Source organism: Camponotus vicinus, unplaced genomic scaffold (assembly GCF_025532165.1).
Source record: "Camponotus vicinus isolate PSW18456_S1 unplaced genomic scaffold, iyCamVici1.0 SCAF_6, whole genome shotgun sequence".
Classification (NCBI taxonomy): domain Eukaryota; kingdom Metazoa; phylum Arthropoda; class Insecta; order Hymenoptera; family Formicidae; genus Camponotus; species Camponotus vicinus.
This window is the reverse complement of record NW_028141978.1, coordinates 4,716,129-4,739,693: the sequence shown is the minus strand read 5'-3', so window position 1 is coordinate 4,739,693 and position 23,565 is coordinate 4,716,129. Positions and strand designations below refer to the sequence as shown.

The 23,565-nt window shown below is 35.1% G+C and overlaps 3 protein-coding genes across 7 annotated transcripts in view; 1 reads left to right on the top strand and 2 right to left on the bottom strand.

Annotated features, from left to right (window-relative positions):
• Positions 1-19,079, top strand: part of Qin (tudor domain-containing protein qin) — a 136,493-nt gene extending 117,414 nt beyond the window's left edge. Inside the window, exons 6-24 of one of the 3 annotated variants that reach the window (XM_083103110.1) lie at positions 11,951-12,175; positions 12,511-12,638; positions 12,934-13,076; positions 13,315-13,440; positions 13,507-13,668; positions 13,740-14,557; positions 14,655-14,875; positions 14,976-15,603; positions 15,940-16,088; positions 16,184-16,277; positions 16,398-16,539; positions 16,654-16,823; positions 16,893-17,012; positions 17,128-17,238; positions 17,391-17,942; positions 18,025-18,118; positions 18,240-18,393; positions 18,483-18,642; positions 18,710-19,079. In XM_083103110.1, the coding sequence (XP_082959236.1) occupies positions 11,951-12,175; positions 12,511-12,638; positions 12,934-13,076; positions 13,315-13,440; positions 13,507-13,668; positions 13,740-14,557; positions 14,655-14,875; positions 14,976-15,603; positions 15,940-16,088; positions 16,184-16,277; positions 16,398-16,539; positions 16,654-16,823; positions 16,893-17,012; positions 17,128-17,238; positions 17,391-17,942; positions 18,025-18,118; positions 18,240-18,393; positions 18,483-18,642; positions 18,710-18,832 (4,320 nt within the window). In that variant the 3' untranslated portion in view covers positions 18,833-19,079. Of the gene's footprint in view, positions 1-11,950; positions 12,176-12,510; positions 12,639-12,933; positions 13,077-13,314; positions 13,441-13,506; positions 13,669-13,739; positions 14,558-14,654; positions 14,876-14,975; positions 15,604-15,939; positions 16,089-16,183; positions 16,540-16,653; positions 16,824-16,892; positions 17,013-17,127; positions 17,239-17,390; positions 17,943-18,024; positions 18,119-18,239; positions 18,394-18,482; positions 18,643-18,709 lie in introns of all 3 variants that reach the window. The other 2 variants (XM_083103109.1, XM_083103107.1) reach the window with 2 other exon arrangements.
• The window catches only part of LOC145973594 (uncharacterized), a 62,186-nt gene extending 42,905 nt beyond the window's left edge, over positions 1-19,281 (bottom strand). The window contains exon 1 of one of the 2 annotated variants that reach the window (XM_083103116.1): positions 19,153-19,281. In XM_083103116.1, coding sequence (XP_082959242.1) covers positions 19,153-19,162 — 10 coding nt within the window. In that variant the 5' untranslated portion in view covers positions 19,163-19,281. Of the gene's footprint in view, positions 1-9,695; positions 10,344-19,152 lie in introns of those variants that run through there. The other variant, XM_083103114.1, reaches the window with a different exon arrangement.
• On the bottom strand, positions 19,039-22,339 carry Cstf64 (cleavage stimulation factor subunit 2 CstF64). 2 transcript variants are annotated; one of them, XM_083103112.1, is made up of 8 exons: positions 21,951-22,339; positions 21,785-21,863; positions 20,837-21,405; positions 20,218-20,386; positions 20,121-20,147; positions 19,947-20,044; positions 19,601-19,794; positions 19,039-19,283 (listed from the first exon to the last, which is right to left on the bottom strand). In XM_083103112.1, exons 1-8 carry the CDS (start codon positions 22,009-22,011, stop codon positions 19,164-19,166), a joined length of 1,317 nt encoding a protein of 438 aa, XP_082959238.1. In that variant the 5' UTR covers positions 22,012-22,339; the 3' UTR covers positions 19,039-19,163. The 2 variants fall into 2 exon arrangements, with proteins under 2 accessions (XP_082959238.1, XP_082959239.1); XM_083103113.1 differs by lacking the exon at positions 20,121-20,147 and having other exon boundaries at positions 21,951-22,336.
• Positions 22,340-23,565: the final 1,226 nt, after the last annotated feature.

Below are 23,565 nucleotides of genomic sequence, written 5' to 3'. Positions count from 1 at the left end.
TATAACAATACAAGAGGTTGAACAAAATATTAATAAATAATCTTTTTATTAGTAGAAAATATCCACCTAATTTCATTTCTTTAACTTATCCCAAAGTTCCTTTGAGAAAAAAATAAAAATCTAATTTTTACCCCCATTTTTGGAGAAGTGTAACTCCACAGGGAGGGATGTAGGAGTATATATTTATATGAAAAACCCTTCTTAATTTTCGATAAAGAATTATCTCCTAAAATTTTTCGCACTTATTAAGAAACACTCTGTATATGATTATTTACATTTAAAAAAAAATAAAGTCAAGTCACTTTAAGTCTTCAAATAAACTTGGACATTATATATTTTAATTTTCCTCGAATTTATATATATATATATTTACAATTTATTTATATCAAAGCGCTGCGTTAAAAAATTATTCGCGTTTAGCGAAATAAAAAATCTACAAGTTTCGACGCAATTTCTATACGACTTTGTTGCCCGACATAGAGAAATTTACACGCTCCATTTATTAATTCAACTCGGTTGTATTTATAACTCTTTGTGGTCGCGACATTTGCGCGCGATATTCGTTTCTGTCGGAACTAAGTTGCCGATACAAGAGTTTAACCGATTGCACGTCCATAGATTGTAATCGGGTCTTTCTTGATCATACGTATCCTCACCGGTTCAAGGCAATCGCGTCGCAAAGTTTTGCAACGATTAATTTTCGATGGCGAGTGAGAAAAGCACGACTCAAAAAAGGCGCGATTAATAACAGCAGCGAGATACGCGATTGAGGATGAACGAAATCAAGGACGACATCTTCGTTAAACCGGACCGTCGTCTCAGGCTTTTTAATTTCATGCATTCTGGAACATCGGCACGACCTGGAATATACTGCTTTGTAGTCGGCGATTTATTATCGCGACGAACAGTATCTCTTTACTCTTTGCGAGGATAATCTACCGAGGCTACGTACAAGTTAATTAAAAAGAAGAGGAATAATCCGATTAACATCGGTAAAGAATGAAGTCATTGTAAAAAATAGAGAGGGAGAAAAAACAACCCGAAGGCGACCTGCGCAAGTTTTAATTTAAAGTTCGTCCGACATTTATTTGAGTTCTGTCATAAAAGTTGATTTATTGCGCGTCCTCGTCAGTAATATTAATTTCCTCTAGTTTGCGCGCTCGTTACACGTATACTTCAGTTTTGTAGGATTAATAAGAACATCCGCGCGAGGCAGTCTGCGAGAGAGAGAGAGAGAAAACGAGCGCCTTAATCGGATTACTTATAAACAGAATGCACTCTCCGGTCGTCTTGATAACTTGAGCTCCTCTCGTCATCGTGGCAATCTAGCACGCGAAAATATACTAGTCTCGCAGAAATAATATTTCCAGAGTTCGAGAGCTTTTGATGCGTTGTTGAATTAATTTCAAGTAAACCTTGCGATTTTTCATCGCCGCACGATTTATATCACGCGTGTTATTTTTCCCCAAATAATCGGACCATTTGCCTAGTGATTGAGAATTCACAGCGAGTTCAACGACTCGCGAGGCGAAAATTTCGAAAATTTGTCGATAAGGAACAGTGCACGTATGAGGTGAGACTGACACTCACGTGGTGGAATAATCTCGGAAGTGCACGTTCTACGGCGGATAATCTCGTCGAGTCTTGGCGCCGTCGACGGCGGGGACGACCGTACCTCTTATGAAATTTGTCAGAGCCACCGTTCTAGGTAACTAGGAGAGTGGATAGAAGAAGAGATAAAGGGATGGGCAAACGAACGGGAAAGAAGGCCGCGAGAAAGAACGGAGAGAAGCCCGAGAAAAGCCGCGGAAAATGCGAGAGAGAGCGGAAGGCGAGCGGACGAGGAAATGGAAGAGGGAGAAAAGAGCCCGCCATGAGACTGGAAATGAGTTAATGAAAGAGCTTGTGACTCTCATGCGCGTTAACCCTTTGCCCCTTTTCTACACGACGGGGACGAGACTACGCTATGCGTGTAAAAGTAGGTAATTCGACGTTGACGTGCTTTCATATTCGCGTTATTCGCGAATGCGAAATTAAATCCTCGTCTCCTCATCTCGCGAATATCGATCGGGAGAGAAGCGGGAAAGATTATCGCGCTCTTGCAGAGAAGAACTTATCGACACCCATGCGCATTATCGATTCTCGCGGAGATCTCCGCGGAGACATATTTCTCCGAGATGCGAGATTTATTCGGTGCGAACAATAATTCAATTGAAAATCACATTACGTGTGCGCGTTCCGCATTAGAAATTTTCTCACGGTTTTTTGTGTCATTACGGAACTCAGGGTATAATATAAATCGAAAATATATATGTAGTCCTCTTGTGCAATACATATGACAACTTCCGCCGACAGAGGAATCGAGGCCTTTCTCCGTCGTAAAGCCAGTTTTTAACCTTCATTAACAGTTTTCGCATGATTATTTCGTAGGAAATACTAAGAATAAAATCATAAGAAAAAAAAATAATTACCGACAAATTGTGCGCGAAGCATTTTGCACGATAATCGTAAAAATAATTATCTCCTAATGACGGAACTCGAGAAAGAAGAACTAGAGACGATTAAATGGGAATATTTTTGTTGAATCGTCGATAAACATAATTAAATGTAATAACTAATTAAATCCGTTGCGTTTCATCATTACGTTATTTCTGGAGCAAATTAGCGTTATTTTATTCGGCCATCTCGAGTAGTAAAAACCAGAGGCAAAGTCAGACGAGGGAGAGGAAAGGGAAGTTGCGCAGATGCGATCGTGGTAAATAACGTTGTAAAACAATGAACAATGACTAGTGAGAGCGCGAGTTGTTAGTTGACTCTCGGAACTTGAAAAGTGGACTCGTGTGTATCTTGCTGGATTCGGGATCCAAAAGACGAGAAAAAAATTTAGCTTATTTAACATAAATCTTACGTATCTCGCGAGTTGCATCATGCAAATATTGTTCCAACACCTTGATTAATCCGGAGCAATTGACAGATTAATAAAAGTGCGCGTATGATTAGGAACTTTGATTGAAACAACCAGTTTAACGCTCGAACGCGGCAAACCGGTCGGAATCGACCTACTTCCGCCAATGCTCTCGTAAATGTCCGTCGTGATCGCTGTACCTTAATCGCGTTCGTCTAGATGCTGCATCTCTTTGTCTACGCTGGGTCTCTCTCTTCTTCTCTTTCCTTTCTCTCTCTTTCTCTTCGTTTTCCGTCGACGCTCTCCGCGTAACTGATATGCATCGTACACACGTAACCTCTTGATGCAATCAGAAAAATATGCCGCTCGCGTGGGAGGGGAAATAATGCATTTTTCCTTTCACCGGTGTGTAACGCGTGATCGCGAGTGACGCTAAAGCATGCGTTTTCATCCGCGCGGTCTGCGAGGTCTGGAAAACGGAACGTTGCATCTCTTTCCGGCCCTTCTCCAACGGGTATCTAGACTGGTTACGCGAGAAGACGCGGGATTTAAAAAAAGCGCAGCCTCGGGTTATGCTCGCCCGCCTTCTATCTAGTTACTAATACGCTCTATTAAAACCATGACTCAGGCCTTCGATCGACTCGTGCGAGCTAATCGCGAGAATCTCATTAAGACTCTCGTGCCGGTTCGAGAGATCGCTCCATCGCTTCTATCGACCCCGTTTATGCACGCACGATTCTCTCCACGCTCGATTAATTTACACTTTCGTGAATTCGTTAACGCGTTCGACACTACTTTCCCGCGACGGCAAACTTGATTTTCCGGAACTTGGGCGTGACCTTGTCGCGATAGATCGCATTTTCCGATCGCAGATCCCCGATACGATGCAGGCAAGGTCATTGACAGACACGACAGGGATTCGACGAGATAACACGTGACCGATAATCGAGATCGGAAAAGCGGAAGCTGCGGTTGAAGGAGAGAACTTCATTCTCCGGGGTCTTCATCTCGCCGAGGAAAAAGCTTTCGCGAGATTTTCAGTACGCTATATTTTTCCGATCCTCCTTCGCGGCGATTGTTAGAAGAGATAAACCATTCTTCTCCGCGATGAACGTTTCACGAAACAGTGGCCTGTAATGCAGGGTATTCAAAGAGAAGAAAATCGTATTATAGACGTAAGAAATTAAAGAAAAGTGTTAAATTTTTAACAAAATCAATAGGTTAAGAATAATGTTGATACAATTTTAAGTTCGTAGTTTGATTTCTTCATTTTTTCCCGATCTCGATTGCGTCAAAAGATTGTCGCGCGATTGCGCGAACGCGAGCTTATAACATTGCACAGCGATTGCACCGAGTTGTAGCAATTACGGTATAATTTAGCGAATGCTAAGTAACGTAATAAGTAAGGATTCGGATATATTTTTACTATAATTCCATTTGTTCCGCGTCCGTAAATTGTTACTCGGGTACCGTCCTCGTCTCTTTGGAGAAGCCAGCCATCTCCGCGCGGTATATAAGCAGGATTTAAGCAAACCGCCTCGAACAAAATGCCGGATTACAAACAACGGGGCGTAGCGAGATCGTAGATTACTTCTTTGAGCGGTGCGGCTAATCTTCGCGGTGAAAACGTTTCGAAATTCATCGCCTTCAGACGTCCGCCTTCCCTCGAGATAGATCATCGTCGTCGTCGTCGAGTTAAATCGGGCGTGGAATACGAGTCCAATTAATCGATCATGTCCGATCGGAAGCACAAATATATGCGTCTCTCGCCGAAAAAGTTTATGATTATAAATTCTAAATTGGTTATATACTATACCGCGGTAGTAATAATGAAAGCTCTCGATATTACCTATTATGATTACAGATTAATTATTGCTAATAATTACCATGAATAATGTGCATCGCATGGAAGGGAAGGAGGAGGCGGGGGGGGGGAGGCGGGGTAATATCGCTTATTCATATTCACAATTGTTGCCGGGGCAAAGTTGTCGTGAATATGTTTATTAGCCGCATGCCGTGACGCACGAAATGAATAACTCCTCTAACTGATTTCGACAGCAATCATGAACCCGGCATCGATCTCGACACCTCGGGAGAGCCCTCCTGTTCGCTACCGTGCGCGCGCGCGCGCGCGCACCTCTGGTCGACGCCCATAAAATAATATTTGCAACGGTATCATCGATCGTTACACACACACCACACACCACACACACACACCACACATACACACACACACACACACACACACACATATATATATATATATATACACAGGTACGCGCGTGCACAGACACACAGATATTTCAAAGCTGGCCCGGTCGCCGCGATAGATGAAAAGATGAAATATATATGTGCGCATATATACAGTATATAGGACTGTAATAGAAATAAATTTCTCTCTACAGCGTGCGCGCGAACGGACGGGGAGATCCTGGAAGAAGTAATTGGAGCGCATTCTTTTTGCCGTTAATACCACGTTACGTATTACTATAATGAAATTTGCGCGCGGGGAAAAGTAATATGCCGGAGAAGAGAATCACAAAGAGCGATAATCTTCCCTTCCGTTCGTTCCTCGCTTGCTTCCTATGCATTTTATATACGAGGACTCCGTTGCAGTCGAGGGTTTCCATAGCGCGGTTTCAGAAGAAGACAAGTGAGAATTTTACATTTTTTTTTTTTTTTTTTCCGTTAAGAAACACGTGTGTAAAAGGACAATATTTAACGAGGAATTCTTCTATGATGGCGACTTTATACTCCGAATCTCGCTTCCGATCGTACATCTCGATTTGCGACACCGTGAAAAATATTAATGCGATAAGGTTTCCCGCACGCGGACTCGAATAGAAAACTCGCGAGTTCGCGGTACGAAGGCAGCGACCGCCTTTTCTTCCCACTGCACACTGTAAAACGCGGGAAACCGAGGAACTTAATTCATAACTCGACTCACGACTTGAAATTTCCCCGCGGCTTTATTGTCATGCTCGATCTCGCGACCAAGAACGTGGCGCAAGCCCGTCATCGTCGTCGTCATTAATACACGTGTCTGCCTTTATGTGCCCGTATGTTGCATTTACGTATGTCGAATACAGCAGCCGGGAATTAGATTGTGTGCGTGTACGCGTTATTGTCGTCGTTGACAATGACGATGTCGAAATGGAATCAATGATCGTGAAATATCGTGCCAATCAGCAAAATCGATAACAATCTATATTATTTGTCTATTAACATTTTTATTGTCCCGTAATAATTATCATTTTTTTATTTCAGGCACATCTCTGCTGAGAGATTTAACGTTGCGAATTATAAAATTGCGAGCGATTTGATTTTCTACGAAATGGAATCTGCGTTGATTTTTTTTGCATCTGTCAAAGAATATCGGAGAAATGTGCGCGATTATTCGTGATATTCGACAAGTACGATGATCGTTTCACGGATAAACAATTCATATATGCGGTATGCAAGCCGTATTCGCAGAGTAATACATTATTCTTGCGCGATACACTACCTATTCATTATCGTCGGCGAGCATTTTGCGCAGCGGAAGGCATAACATTTGCACTATGCGAAGCTCGCACGATGCATCGTGTGAAGCAACGCAATTATTATACTGACAGATGTATAATAAACAGAGATATAAAGACATACGTAGATTTTATCGCATGACATTACAATATGAATAAACACTCCGGAATTTCAAACTATGAAGTTAAATCACAACATCTTGAGAGGTACTTAAATGTATAATATTGATGAATAAGAAAAATTACATATCGTCGCTCGATCATAATTCAGAATTTTATCTAAAATTCGCAAAATCTTAACTAGCGCTGGACCAACTCTATACTATTTCACACAATCTTAGAGTCATTATCGCAAAGGGTATAAAGAAAATTATGCGAAACGGATAATGGTGGAGTCCGCTTCCTCCTCGAAGGCGAGATTTCTTCCGCTCCGACGATTATTTCCGCGAGAGTTAATCCCGTTTGCGTTCGCGCGATTCGTTATCAGTAAGACAAACAAAGCGATGCGAATCAGATAAATGGAACATTTCTTGATCCTAAAGTCGGCGAATATATTTGTAAGCGAACAAATCTCTCTCTCTCTCTCTCTCTCCCCCCCCCCCTCTCTCTCTCTTTCTGTTTTGTATACTCGTAAAAAGTTTAGTTGTATTACGTACGCTTTTAACGCATACACACTTTACGATATAAGGCGTATAGTGATTTAGAGCGTGCGAATTTTTATTCGATCGGAAAGAGACTCAGAAGTTTATAGCGACCCGTTGTAGTTTATAGCGACCCACGTTTTAACATGCGAAGCGAGAACGCGAATTGTGCGTGCAGTTACGCGATGAAGACAGAGAATGCGGCCGCAATCATCCCGAGAGATTTATAAAAGTAGATAGTAGCTAAAAGAGAGTCGATAAATACAATTGAAAATCTTTCGCGAAGAATCTTCCATGCGTGGCTTGATTAATTATCACCTCTTCTCATGTCGTTCACGAACGCACGAAGGTGAATCTACTTAATCATCCTTAAAGGGAACGAGGTTGAGAGATCCTTGAACGAGGATAGGATTTCTCTATCTAGATCGGAGTAAACAGCTCGAGGTGGAACGCCTTTCGAATCGATTATGGGACGAATTCACTTTTTTCCCCTAGACAAGAGCTGTTACATACGAGATTCTGTCTCACACACTGAGATGCGTGCCTGAATGTCGTACTTTACAATGGCAACAACAAAATAAATGACTCTATTTTCGATAAAGTTAGTTTTAGTGATTCAATTTTTATTAGACTTGGAGGAATCTCTTACGAGTAATATTTCATCCAGTCAAATATTCCGACAATATATAAAGGCCTGATGACAATTGTATACATGTCGCTAATAATTTTTCTATTTCATTCGATTATTTTTTATCAGGATTTCATTATAGTTATCATGTTTTGTTGTATGCAACGAACGCGGTACATTTGTGAAGCGGAAAAAGAGAATTCTTCGGATTCGTCTTTGGAAAGAGGGATGTTAGAGCGGTAATTGAGGCGATGTCCGATGGATGGGGGATTTGTTTTCAAGAAAAAGCCCGCCGTGTTAGTTGCATTCTTCTTCCTCTTTTCCTCTGTCGATATGTATTCTGGTCTTAGTTGCGCGATTTTTCCCCTTTTTCCTTTCGTTATCCTTTTGCTGTCGGTCGTTCGATCGATGTCGTGCCCAAGGGATGATAAAAATAAAGGGAAAGAGAAAGAAAAAGAGAGATAAAGGGAGAAAGCGTAAAACCACGCATTACCTTTTCCGCCAATTTTTTACGATACACGCGTATGAGTACGATTATTGCTTTTTAGTACACGAAACATTTTATTGTCCATTACTGGGATATCAAGATGAGGAAAGTACATAGATAAATAGATAGATCTGAGCAAAGGGAATCGCGAGGTTCGTGGACATTTCTGTCGCAAATGACAGAAGCAAAGTGACGAAGAGATTGTGATTGATGATGCTTTATGACTAATTGATTAAATCTCTCATTATTATCACTCAAATACCTTTTAAGACGTAATACGCGGCGATTGCTCTCTATTTTGACCTATTTTAATAATACACATTTGTATTATATTTAGCAAGTATGCAAACAAAGTAAAAGTAGTATATTAATAGCGAATATGCGAATTTCTAAAAATTGCATATCTCAATAACTAAAAAAATTCTTTTTAGTTTTGAATTTATATAAAAGATAATTTTTTCCTATTTTTTTCGATACTTTCGTCGTTTCGTATTTAAAATGATTGAATTATAAAACTTATTGTTAGATTATATAATTTATATCACGATTTTATAGAATACAAATTTCATTTTATATGTCAAATATTTTTTTATATACATTGTATATTTTATATATGATATGATATGAATTCTATACGAATTATTCTTTACGCATTATCTGATATCAATTATATATATTATACATATTCTATAAATATATTTTGATTCTTCTGAAATATTTTTATTATAAAATAGATATACAAATAAAAATAAATATATTTTATTATAAAATAGAATTTTGTCTCAAATTATATATAAATTTAAAGAGACTATGATTTATATTAGATATTTTATATTAGATATTATAAAAATAATACTTTCTGAGATGAAATTATTAAAAAGTTCTCTGAGTCGTGTGTGCATGTATTTAATTTTTCGTGCTTAATTATAAGATGAATGTTATAAACAGATGAGAAAAATATTGTAAAGATAAATGAAAAGACATTCTTGACACATTGTAGCGAAAATGGCAATTCATTCAAACTCCACCTTTGCGGAGAATCGGCGCGATTTTGTTTAACCTGATAAATCAGCCATAGAGAGAGAACTTTTTAACGTCTTCATGGCGCAACGTTAATTATGCTGTGTAAATAGTTAAAAGGTAGTCTGGAAAGAGGTGGTTAAACGAACGGATATCAGTACGGTTTGCTCGAGAACGCGAGGGCAAATTAAGTTTATTCGACAAAAACGCATCCGCGAATCTGTCTGAATCGGTCAATAGTTTAATTAAAAAGAAAAAAAATCCCTGCGGTTGATCTTTGCAAACGTCTTCGTGTATTCACTCGAGATTGAAATAATTTTCGCTCAAAAAAATTATACTCCAAAATAGCCAAACGTCATTAAAAAGAAGTAGGTGAACGAAAGAAAAGTAATTGTAAAGCTGAAAAAATTAATGTTTTTGTTCTTCGTTCATTGATAACTCTTTGTCAATTTTCACGCCGAAAATTTTCAATTTCACAAGAAGGAAAACTCACCAACGATAATCAAGAGAAACGCTGCATTTGCGATGATAATCGTCACGCACAGGAGCTTCATATTATTATTGCCTCTCCGCTCGTCCTTTTTCTACCTTCTTTCCTCGGCAGGGTCCACTTCGGCACCACCCTTACGACCCGCGCCTCCGTGTTGACACTAGCAAGAGCTACGATCGCGGACGCATCGTCGAATTGTGTGTATCCTTCGCGTCGAGTCGACTATCTTCGCGGCGAATTGAAGGAAAAGATACGCGAGTATACTCGCGGTGGCGAACGGAACGTGCGTTTGTCGTCTCGACTGTGCGACCGGTCGCTCGGGACGTGAAAGACTGAGGAAAGGTAGCTCGTGAAGCCAGACAGCATTAGCCTCGCATACATCACGGTTCCCTGCCGTTCCACAATCTCCATTCCGACGAGAGAGGAGCCCAGTCTCTTTTCCTTCGCGGAGGAATCCTCGGAGCGAATCAAGTCGACCTTCTGTCGGCCGCAATAAAAACGGTGTCCTCTTCATGCAAGCTGAACGCTAAGCCTCTTTTGGCTTGTTAAGTAAAATCGTCCTCGTTTAATAAATGCCTCTCGGCTGGCGTGTCGCGCGAGATAAGTCATATGAATCAGAAATGAAGAGCGTCACGCGTATCTATTTTTGCGGATTGTGTTTTATCAAGTTGTAAAAATGTTTTTTTCAATCTAATCTCTTTTTTATTCTAAAAATGTATTATGATATAAGAAAATTTAAAATTCACTATTTTTCTCATATCAAAAAATATGCAACTTTCCTCGTTAATTAATTAACAATTAATCTCTGACAAAATGATTCATAATCATAGGCGTGATGTTGTGCAAAACGAATGATTGTTTTGGAATTTGCGACGAATTATATTTTTTAACAATGAATCAACGAATTCTTCGCGCAACTGCATCTTTACACAGGTACATCTATTAATTATAATTAATAGATAATGTTAATAATTAATAGAAATATTTATTATAATTATATTCGCAAACATATCTATAATCAAGTTTAAAAAAAATCTATTCTATACAATATACGTGATTTGAAAAAACTTGTCAAACACTTCCGAACAAAATTATATTACGCGCGGTCACGCCTTGACTTGGACTTTTTAATGATTTCCATATGTATTCGTTCCTGATGGTGCGACTCGCTACGAATGAATTGATTGTGTCGCGCATCTAGAACAAAGGTTCGTGCTTTCTCTCCGCATTTCGAACGAGCGTCCCTCTTTGTTTGCAGTCATTCATTTCAATTGCCATCGGATTGAGCTACACTTTCGTCAATCAACGGCATATTTTCACATATTCTCCTTTCGATTCAATTCGAAAGTGCACGATGACACTTCTAGAAGCACATGCATTATTGCTGCAGATTGCATAAAAAAGATTATAATTGATTATGCATTTTTATCACGTTTGTTAATTAATGTTGCGTTTATATAACATCAATGTCGTTGATTGAATCGATTGATGCAGCTCAAATCTGGTTATACTTTGTAGAAAGAAAAAAATCGAATTGATGAAAGAACTTGCAAGTGAGATGCTTCGGGCGATTTCGTATTGAGAGATGTACCTGTGCAAAGATGCAGTTACGCGAAGAATTCGTTGATTCATTGTTAAAAAAATAATCGAATAATTGTGACGAAAAAATAAATTTTTCTACAAATCGACACGATAGTACGTAATGTTGTACATTTGTTGATTCCGCCAATTCATTTTGAGAGCAAAGCAGTGGAGCGACCCAAGAGTTTACTGAGGCAACACGACTTTTGCAAATTTGAATGAAACTTGCGAGAAAAATAGGAAACCGCCGACGAAACTCGCGAATGCGAGCTCCATCCCAAGAGACGCACTCTCGGAATAATATTTTCCTATATATTTATATATATTTAACTATTTACGCGAATGGAATGCATATATTATCAGTGAATACATATTTCCGCAACATTCGTGCATCTGATCTTTTTTTCTCTTCTCGAAAACCTGTATTGCTAAGTAAACTTAATGAGAAAAATCTTTCATTTCATTTCTTTCGTTCCATTTTCTTTTCAATTTATCTCTTTATTTTCTCAGAGATTATACGTTTTTTTCGTTTGCTGTAAAATTTACCAAATAGGCCTTAACATGACGAATGACCATAAAATATTGTATATATGCATTTTCGTTTATTTATTTCAGATAGATCGCAACGTAATGGGATTATAATATTAATTCATCAATGGTATTCTTTTACATTTCAGAAGGTAGACTCTGCCTTAGCATCCAACATGTACGATCTGGTCAACGGTGAAATCATAGAGACGGCAATCACTCAACATTTCGCGTATCTACATGGTGTTCTTCAAAACATGGAGGCGAAATTGATAAGCCAGTTATATCAGCAGCGTGATTCTCTCAAGAGTAATTTAGAAGATATCGATATACAGCTTCGATCACAAGAGGAAAGATTGAAGGTGACGTTGCAGGTACGTTTTTTCAGAAATAAAAAATACTTGTAGAAAAGTACATTTGTCTATTATTTGCTTTAAATGAAATCTACACATTATTTTAATACTTTATTTGTTTTATGGATTCTTTTATAGATTTTGAATGTACTTCTATTATTGATAATTAGATAAAATGTAGTAGATGATTATAATAAAAGAATAATTTGATTAATATAAAAAAAGAGAAGAAACAGAGTGGATTCAGTGACATCAAATTACATTAAATTCAATTTCATATTATTTACTTTACTTTGTCTAATTTACTATCAAACAAACATCTTTGTAGCTTATTTCAAACACGATTGTCTGTTTAGATGGCTTCTTATGCGAGACAGAGCTTTCACAAGGTCGACATACGAAATGCGATAAATATTTTGAAGGAACTGGCGGATCTGCCTTGTCATTTGATGTATAAAGACGCAGGCCAAAACTGTAAAGCAACGTGAGTATCGATAACGAATTTCAAATCATTAAAAAGCGTGAAATTATGTCGATAGGTGCAAGATCCTTCTTGCTGACGCACTATTTTTTGACTTGACGTGTCTTGTCACTCGTTATTAACAACTGAAACATTTTTTCATGTATATCTTTCTAATCGAAATTTATATTTAATATTTAAAACGTCATTTTTTTCTGCAAACATGTTATTTTTATCATACATGTGAACATATGGAACGTTAGTAATTATTGAATGATAATTCTTTCGCTGGTGTAACAATGTATTTTTCTCTCAACAGGTTTAAATTCGATGACTCGATCGTCGCAGCTATAAAAGATCATTGCTCGATTCAAGTGCCGCCAGTATCGTTTTACAGTCTCGTGCGAACGGATGAATTACCAAAGAATTACATAGTGTCACCCGTTAAAAAGTCGGATACAAGTGAGAGCTTCAATCTTATTGTATATCGCGATTTCAAATAGCTTTTTTAAATCCGCTTTCTAAATCAGCATCCAAATGTCTTACATAAAAAGTAATTTAACTAATATTCATTTCATCTAAACATAATTTTTTTAGTAAATATATTTTTGAAATATTTTTTTATTATTTTAATAAAATTTTGACTCGTGAGATATAATTCTACGGTTTTTGTGAAACAATTATGAAATATTATTGACAGGACTTTATGAAGAACTGCCATTAATGCCTTTACCAAAGAAGCCAGACAGTGCATCAACAACAGAATCCATCAAATCAGAAGATATGGAAGCACTATACGAAAAGAAGGAAGATTCGAACCAAGAGAGTAAGTTAATCCTTCTAATGTTAGTCTTCGGTTTAAAAATTAAATTCTTTTCTTTTTCTTTTCAAGGCACTCCAGAGTGTAAGGTAGAGGTGACATACGTTGTTAATCCATCATTGTTTTTCGTTCGGAAAGTGGCCTCGAAATCGGAATTCAGACAATTGGAAAAGGATTTGACGAAATACGGATATGACAGACAAAATGCAGAACCGCCAGTTAAGCTTGAATTAGGTAAGAGCGCGAGGATTAATCGCTCGCCATTTTACTCGTTCACTTTTTTTCATCGATAGTTTGTTGTTCAGATAGCCCGTGTATTGTTAAACAAAGGAAATTCGAAAAATGGTTCCGAGCACGCGTGAACGCAGTGAACACGACCGATGACGGTGAGACGTCGTACAATGTATTTTACTTAGATTATGGCTTTGAAGAATGTAATATACCAACTTCGAGAATACGAAACATCGCTGAACATTTGCTAGAATTGCCACCACAGGCGATTCGATGCTGTTTACACGGTTTAATGCCCAAGAAGCTTCATTGGACGAACGCGAGCACAAATGATTTTATGAAGTTGACGAATGGAGCCGATTGCTCGATGTTTATCATTAAATCTACTCCTAACGTGCTATATGTAGATCTTTGTGTTATCTCGAAGGATAATAATATGGGTCCGCAATCGATGTGTAATACTATGAAAAGTATGGATTACGCGCGTTTGGAGAATTGGCAAAATACTACGCACATATCGGCAAATACTAATGTATATAAAAAAGAAGAACTTCCAAATAAGACGCCAATAGAAGTTTCTGTTAGCTGGATTGAATCGCCAGATAAGATTTATGTCACCAAAATTGGACGACAAGTTAAATTTTCCAAATTAATGAACCAGTTACAAGAATATTATAGAAAAGACAATTTGACGAAAATGATCGATTCACCTCGAGAAGGTTTACCTTGTGCTGTGCAATTGAAAGATCTTACTTGGCAACGTGGTGAAATCATTGAAATTCTTAATGAAAATCAAGTCAGAGTATTTTACGTGGATTGTGGATGCACTCTAGTTTTAAACTACAATCAATTACGAGCGATTCCGCATGAGTACACCGTGCTTAATGCGCAAGTAAATTGGTGTCCATTTTTTTTTGTATTATTTATTATGTTTTGTATTATTTGTAAAATGATACAATAATTTTCATCATTTTTTTCATTTGATTTAGGCTATAAGGATATCATTAATGTATGTAAAACCAGAATCTGATGGATCGTGGAAATCAGAGTGTTACATAACGCTACTAAATCTCTTCAAGAACATAAAATGTGTAACAATAACTTATCGAAAAAAAGTGAAAGATGGATATATCGGTTGTATTTGCATTGATGATCTTGATGTTAGTCGACAATTAAAAATTGAAGGCGTCGTCAATTCGTTTCAAGTCAAGTAAGTATGCTCACGTGTCATGTATATAACTACCAGCGCAAAAAAATTTTATATTTAAGACGCTCAATTTATCAAGATCATTGCTTTTCTTTTTTTACAGAAAATTTAAAAATAAATCGCCTAAGAATCACCAAGAATTGTCTAATAAGTCTGCTCTTTTACCACTGGAGAAATTCGATAATTCCACAAAGGATTTGAGCGATTCATACGATGAAACAGAAAACGATGAGAAGAAACCTGTGGAGAAGAATGAAACTATTAAAGATCCTTTTAAGGTGGAAGTGTGTATACAACGAGTAATCACACCAGATTGCATTTACGTCGCGCAGATGGAGCACGAGGTGTCGAACACGAAAATGGTATTGACGATGCAAAAATTCTACGATATCTATCACTCCGAATTGCGAGATAATTGGAGCGAAGGCGCTCTGTGTGCTGTATATTCCGCGAAGGATAAGTCTTACTTCCGTGCAAAAATCCTAAAAATAAAATCCTCGACAGAGGTATTGGTTTATTTCTACGATATGGGTATCGAGGAGATGGTGACGATGAAGGATATACAGATTTTACACATGAAATTCGCGAAACAGCCAACGTATTGCTTCAAGGTTAAGCTGGCTGGTATTTTACCGTGCGGTGGATCATCTACGTGGCCATCGTTGTCTTGTAACGTATTGTCTGATATTATACAAGAAAACGCATTTTGCAAATATTATATCACTAAGCCGGTGAGTTTAAAAAAATTTTTTTTAAGAGAGCATTTATGTACACTATCCCATATTTCAAATGAATTATGATTACGATCCGTTGGAAAACTATTTAATTTTTAACTATTTAATGTTAGTGTAAATAATGAACTTGAATTCGATAATGAGCTTGTAATATGTGTTCAACAAGAATTGTACATTCTTGCCGATGTTAAGTTTATATTATAATAAATTTTTTTTTTTATTATAAATTTGAAATAATCATCCGATCAACCCGATTCTGACTTTTCAACTAGTATGTAATAAAAGTCGTTTTACAAACAAAGTCGAAGATATATTATTTATATCTTGTTTAAGGTTCAGGAAGAAGTTTACAACGATGTGATACCTGTTGAACTCTGGGTAAGACAAGCCAAAATACCAGGACCATTGGCGCCAACTAAAATAGAGATTAATTCTATCAACAGAATGTTGGTGGAAAAGGGCGTTGCTTTACCTATTAAAAAGTACTTAGATAAATTAATTTAAATGAATTTATATATAAAGCAACTTAATTCTCTCTCTCATATATTTGTATCATAATATCTTTAATTTTCAACAGTTACTTTGCAAAGTCGGATTCGATTCTCGCTGCAGAATTTAAACGACAGTTAGAAGGTGATAATCAATTCGTGTTGACTAAGCAAGAAGAAGAAGTAAAGTGGTTTAATAAAGAGCTTAACACTGAGCTAGACGAAACACTCTCACGTGAGAGTGATTTGTCATGTCATAATTGTAGTATTAATGCATTAACCAATTTAAACACCAAATATCAGATTTGCAACTCGACGAATCGCGAATATGCAGTGAAATTTTCTGATTGGTTACCACCAATTGAAATAATAGAAGAAGTATTCCACGCTATACCGACATACGTGGACAATAAATGCAACGTGTATCTGCATTCTAAAAAGCACAGTACGTTATTTTGCTTACATAATTAATAATCAATATAAATATCTATTATAAATATTACAATACAATATTATTTATTCATACATACCTTTTTTTTATATGTTTTGTTATTGTTAGATGCTGATATACTTTCCTATATAGAGTCTGAACTACAAATTCATTATCAAAAGTTTAAAATAAAAAAGAATAAAGTATGGAAGGCAGGAGATATATGTATTGCCCGATATCATCAAAATAAAAAATGGTATAGAGGTCGCATTTCACAAAATTTAGGAAATACATTGATGGTAAGAATAATAATAATCTATTATGCTAATAATTATTTTTTCATAATATTATTTGTATTTTGTTTCTAGGTGGAATTCGTCGATTATGGCAATGTAGAAGAATGTGAAATACAGCATGTGACGGATGATATTAGATTAGGACATATTCCTATCCAATCTACAAAATGTATCATTAGTGGATTAAAATCAGTAATATAATTTTATATTTCAAAATTGAGAATAATTTTAACAATACAAATATTATTATAATTTTCTTAGCTCATGTATTATAATAATCTTTCTAAATTTTTTTGTACAAATATAGGCAGTGGTAAATGGTAAATGGATGTTGCACGATTTAGATCGAATACATGCGCTTATTGTCGACCAAGAATGCAAAGTATCTATTTTACACCGACAACCTGCACATTTAATTGTAAGTTATGTCTATTTATGTTGAAAAGCGATTCTTACAATCATAAAGCTTACACCTTTATATAGTCAGAAAGAGGGGGAGAGAGAGAATTTATCGATATTTTTCTTATTATAATTTTAAGTGCAATAACATTTTATTTTTATTATTTACAGGTATCGATAACATTATTGCGGCCGTGGAAATGTGATCTACTAATGTATCTTGCAAATCACATGGATATGAATATTAAAATCGAACGTAAGGAGTGGAATGATTCTGAAACTTTTGAAAGCGAAGCCATAAGATCGGATTCTACCAGCAAAGACGTTACTATTGAGAAAACGAATGACGAACTATACACAGCTAATGCTTCAAAAGAATCTTTGTCAGAAATATATACGCAAAATGCTACATTTAATGAAAATGTGATCAGCGGTAATTTTGCAGAAATAGAATCTTCGAAGCTTGAATCGTTTAATATATCTATTAAGCAGACCGATTTTGAAAATATATCCTGGATGGACGCAATTACCTTAGACAAGCAATTAAACGCCTGTTCAACACCGCAACCACAATCAGAAGAAGAAACAGATTTTTTTGATATATATAAACAATTGACAATTCCACAGGAGACGAAGTATATTGAATTAATGTTATGTTGCAATAAAGATCCTATTACTTCATTCGCGCAATTAGCTGAAAACAACGACGCCATGTTTTCCAATGTAGGCATACGCGAATTTATATTAAATACATCTATATATAAAGCATTAACTTGATTAATTAATATATATTCATCTTCTTTAGGTGTTTCATGATTATTATCTGCAATATGAGGCTATAATGTCAGACTTGCAAATCAGTGCTAATCATCAACCATTAATTGAATCTTTTGAAAAAAGTAAGTATAATCTTTCTTAATTAATTGTTATAGTCTGTCTTAAAATAAATAATTTTATATGATTTATGTGTAATTAATATATAGCGAATTTATCAATAAAATACACTATAATCTTTCTTAGATACTCCATGCATAACAAAATTTTCTGATGAAATATGGTATAGATGTATCATCACAAATAGTCAAAAACTTCCGGACTCTCAATACATACGGATTTCATTATATTATGTTGATTATGGTAACCATGAATGGAAAATATTGGATTTATCATCAACGTAAGATATGAATACTTATTACTGATTCATGTATTATTTGATTTGTGCAATACAAGAATTATTTGTAATAATTCATAAAAATACTTCAGAAACCATGGTTTACACGTACCAAAAGAAAAATGGTTAGAATTGCCCGCTATGGCTATTAAATGTAAATTTTGGGGACTAAATTTTGTTTCTGATGACACTACTTTATTAGCATCAAAATTGAACGAAATATATAATCAAACAGTTGTGGCTCGAATTAAGGCAAGTCTTTTTAAAATTAATATATTTAAAATTTGCATGAAATTACTTAAATTAATGATCATTGTAGGAAATTAGTAATGAGAATAACATAGTGGCAGAAATATACAAAGATAAATCGTGTAAAGAACTCTTTTATGCTGATTTGATAAAAGAAGGTTTATATCAATTTAAGAACCCTGAAGAAGACTAAGAAGCAGCAGTATTAACAATCTATGACTGTACATTTATGATTGATATTATTTAAGTTTTATTTCAATCATGTACATTGTGCAACTAATTGTACATGATTTGACAAGAAAATTACTCAGGAATTTGAAGTAGTTTCATCTTTTTGATAGATAAATATAAATAGATATAAGTTTGACCACTAAGTAGACAATAAAAGATCATTAAATCTCATAGAAAATAAAAGAAGCAAGTATTGCATTTTATAAGAATATATTGATTGTACATCACACACTTTAAGATTATATTAAGATTATATTATTTTGAAATTAGTTAGAGACTTACATAAGACCATGTTAACGCTGAGTACTCTTTGCAATTTGTTCCTTTAGCACCAGAATACTTTGTCTCTGTTCAGGTGGAAGCATAGAAATTTGCTCATCTGATAATTGCAACACTTGCATTATTAAGGCCGCCTATTAAAAAAAAAATTTTTTAATTTATTTAGATGTACACATATTTGGAATATTTTTTGATTAATATAATCGAATTGTGAATTTAATAGCGAATTTAATATAACTGTATATTAGCATAATGCTGTATCAAATTCATTATTGTTCACATATTCACGCGATTGTTTTCATTTTTATATTTTAATTCTTAAGTTAATTGTTATACAAAGATATTATTCTGTGTGCTATATATTCTATTCTTTGAAAGTAAGTTTTCAAATAAAATTATAAAATTTGTAAGATATTGTAACCATTTTGTAAGTAAAAGTCCCATAACCTACCTTTTCCTGGTCAGATGCGCCACTGGGAATATTTCCAGCTGGAGACATTCCAGCCATAAGTCTCGATGTCGCAGAACTTGCCGACTGTGAAAGCGCAGCGGTAGAACCAGTCGTGTTGCCTGTTACAGGGCTTGGTATTGGCACGGTTGGTGCAGCAACTGGTCTCGGAACAACCGGTGGAGCTACAGGAGTCGCTGAAAAGTGAGTTTCATGAAATTTAAAAGAAGAGATTCTTTTTAAAAAGGCATTTAAATATATAATTCTTGTAAAAAATTGATCATTTAACGAAATTAAGTGTGATTTGTATTAAATGCATTTAATAGAAGAAAAAATTCGAGATATTTACGATTAGCTTTGGTAATCCTAGGATCAATGGGCATTCTCGGATCTCTAGGATCTCTCGGATCTCTGCCGAATCTATCAGCCCTTGGATCACGGCAAAAGCTGAAAATAATATTAATTTAATGCAAGAGAGAGTACGACATAACGATCAAACCTATTTAAGATATATATATGAAACCTCTCGACTCCCTCCACAGGAAGAGTGCTGTAAAAAAGAGCAGCTCTTTCAATTACACAATCTACAATCGATTTTTCGACAAATGAAATAAACTTACTTGTCTGTAATATTAAATGTATTGGGCCCTCTCGGATCAGCAGCAGCCGGTATCACTGGTGGTGCACTAACTGGGGCGGGCTGCGTTTGAGGGGGTCCTCTTAAATCTTGATCCATTCTAGCCAAACGTGGATCTATTGGTCTATCCAATCGAAGATCCACGTCTTGACCTATGTATTTTAATTGAATTTTAAGTAGCAATTTTTCCAATATAGGGAGAGATAATGGAGATTTCATAATTTACGTGCAACATGATATAATATAGCAAACAATAAAAACAAGTCGCATTAATTTATTAGTGATTTACTTCCAAGTCTGAATAATCAACAAATATCACAAGATATTATAATGTAATTAAAACTTCCGGTTCTTTATTGTCATCAATCTATCATACTGAATTATGACAGAGATAAAAAATCATGAGCTTTATTTATTAAAAACTATTTGTTAAAAACTTATTTATTTTGATGTATTTCATAAGAAAACTCTTATGATTTCTCGCTTCAAATGTCATAATTTAATATGGCTACAAGATGGAGTTTAATAATAAATAATTGTATAATATAATTCGTCAGTAACAATTACATAATATTAAAGAAACACTAAGATTTTTGTTTTACCTGCGAAAATGGGCGCTGGAGCATTAACAGCAGGTGGAGGTCGTGGTGGAGCCCATGGTTCCTCAATTCGTGGCTGGACTTGTTGGATTGGTTTTTCTGATGGTGTCAATACACCTGGGATAGGATTAGCCTTGTGCAACATACTGACTGCTGTATGTGGATCCACTATCCTCATGACCACCTGTGCTTGAAGCAGAGCATATGCCAATTGAGGATTTTGTAGAAGCATTTGACGTGCTTCATTTGGATTATTTTGCACGCAAAGTTTCATTTGCTTCATCAATTCAAACATTTGCTCCGGTGGTAGAGACGCTACAGCTTTACTTATAGCTTCTGGTGCCTTGTCTGATTGAACAGCTTCCCCATATGGATTTTCAGTATTCTGTCCTTGCAGAAGACTCTGCATCTCCATACGACTTTTCTCTGTACAAGCATTATCCACACGCAATGTTCTTCCACCAATCTCATATCCATTTAAATTTCTCATAGCACTTAAGGCTGTTTCCTGATCTTTGTATTCACAGAAGCCATATCCTTTAGGTTTGCCTGTCTCGCGGTCAAAAACTAATCTATTTAACACAATTGAAAAATAGCACATATAGATAAATACTCAATATTTCCTTTGCAATTATAAAGATTAGAATAATTACATGATGAAAATTAAATATATGCTCAAAAATCAAATGTACTTTTAATGGTAGAGAGAAATTGTATATAAGACAAATGTCAAAGAATTATATTCAACATACTCATTTTATTTCCAAGAGATTCTGCTTATATGTAAGTTTTTATATAATTAAATAATTAAATATTTAATATTTAAAGAATATTGCTAAAGTACTTCTAAAGTGCTTTCAAGTATTGGAAATATGTGAGAAATTCAAAAGTAACGATTTTAAGCTTGTTAAATTAACTAAGACAAGAGTAACAGAAAAATGAGATACTTACTTGAAAGAAAGCACTGGTCCAACTTCACTGAAAATATCCTTTAGATTCTCTTCTGTAGCCTCGTACGGGATATTCCCGACTACAAAACAAATAATTGTGTACATACATCATTACATTACTACGCTAACCTCATAAAACATGGCAAATCGTACGTTAAATTACTCACCGAAAACACTCCTCATTGACTTGTCCATTAGCGATTGATCCGAAATAGTTGAATTACTCATTTTCGCACTTTTGTTTTTCTCCGGAAAACACAAAACACTCGAAAATACAATTTCAACAACAATGTATGAAATGTCTACTGTTCAATATACCTATCAGAGAAGCGCACGTATACGTTACACTCACTGCACTTGACTGCACATTCGTATTAAGTTAGCCGGAAATTTTTCAGCCAACCAAAAATCTCCTTATGGAATCGTTTGTATTTCGTATGAAGATGTTTGAAGTGTGATTAAAAACGTTTGTGAGTAATTAGAATAATTATAAAAAATTAATCATTTTTACAGTATGTAGTTAGCCAACATAACTAAATATTAAAAATTCTCCTTATGAATCGTTTGTATTTCGTATGAAGAGTTTTGAAGTATAATTAAAAAGGTTTGTGAGTCATTCGTTTAATTTTAATTAAATTTTTTTATATTGTGAAGTTAGCCGGAAGCTATATAAAATGGACGCCGTCCTGTGATTGGTCGATTTGCTTATGGTAAATACTAAAATTTTCTCATGTGTACTGACTTTAAGTGTAAGCAAAACGAGCAAATTTATCTCTTTTGTAACTTTTAATCCATGACTAATTTATTATTAATTCCGCATAATCGCATAATATATCATGGATCGTGGATAAGCGTAGATAATTGAAATATGTTTTTCTACCAATAAATAAGTAAATCTTTTATAATTGTTTTATAATGTAGTCATCATTCAGAAAATGATCACAATTTGTGATTATGGTTCATATTCTGAATCCTCTTTTATTGATAAAAGTGCCTTTAAAAGTGGCTTATAAGCCTTCTGATTGGCTGTAAGCCACTTTTAAAGGCACTTTTATCGATAAAAGAGATTCAGAATAGATTCAGAAGAGATTCAGAATATGGACCTATGTATTTAATTGTTATTTTATATTCGCTTTCAAATAATAAACTATATAATAATAAAATTTATATAAAAAGATGGTAATATATGTAATCCAATTAATTATAATTGACAAAATAATTTCTTGTGAAAAAATAAAAGTAAAAAATATAGAAGAATTTTTTTTATAGCTTGTATAAAAAATCAGTTTTATGCTAAGTATATTATAATTTTCTGGACTGTAGTAATATTTAATATATAATTTTTGCTATATAAATATATATTTCTTCTTAATTGACAATAATTAACAAAGTAATCAATAATAATTAACAAAAAAAATGATAAAAGAATATGCTAAAAATGTGCGCTTATATATATTTGAAAATACAAAAGAAGATTTACTTCCGATAAGGCATGGGCAATTTTCAAGTTTTCAGATGCAAAAATAATAAAATCTACAGAGATATCTATTTTTGCTCTTACAACATCAGCAATGGATTCATATTGATATATGCCATCTCCTCTCTCTCGCATTTTGATGTAAGCCTTCCGATATTCTGTGACATAACTCAGCCGATCTTACTATCTGTAGAAATAGATTTTATATCAGAAATATATATTTATATAGCAAAAATTATATATTAAATATTACTACAGTCCAGAAAATTATAATATACTTAGCATAAAACTGATTTTTTATACAA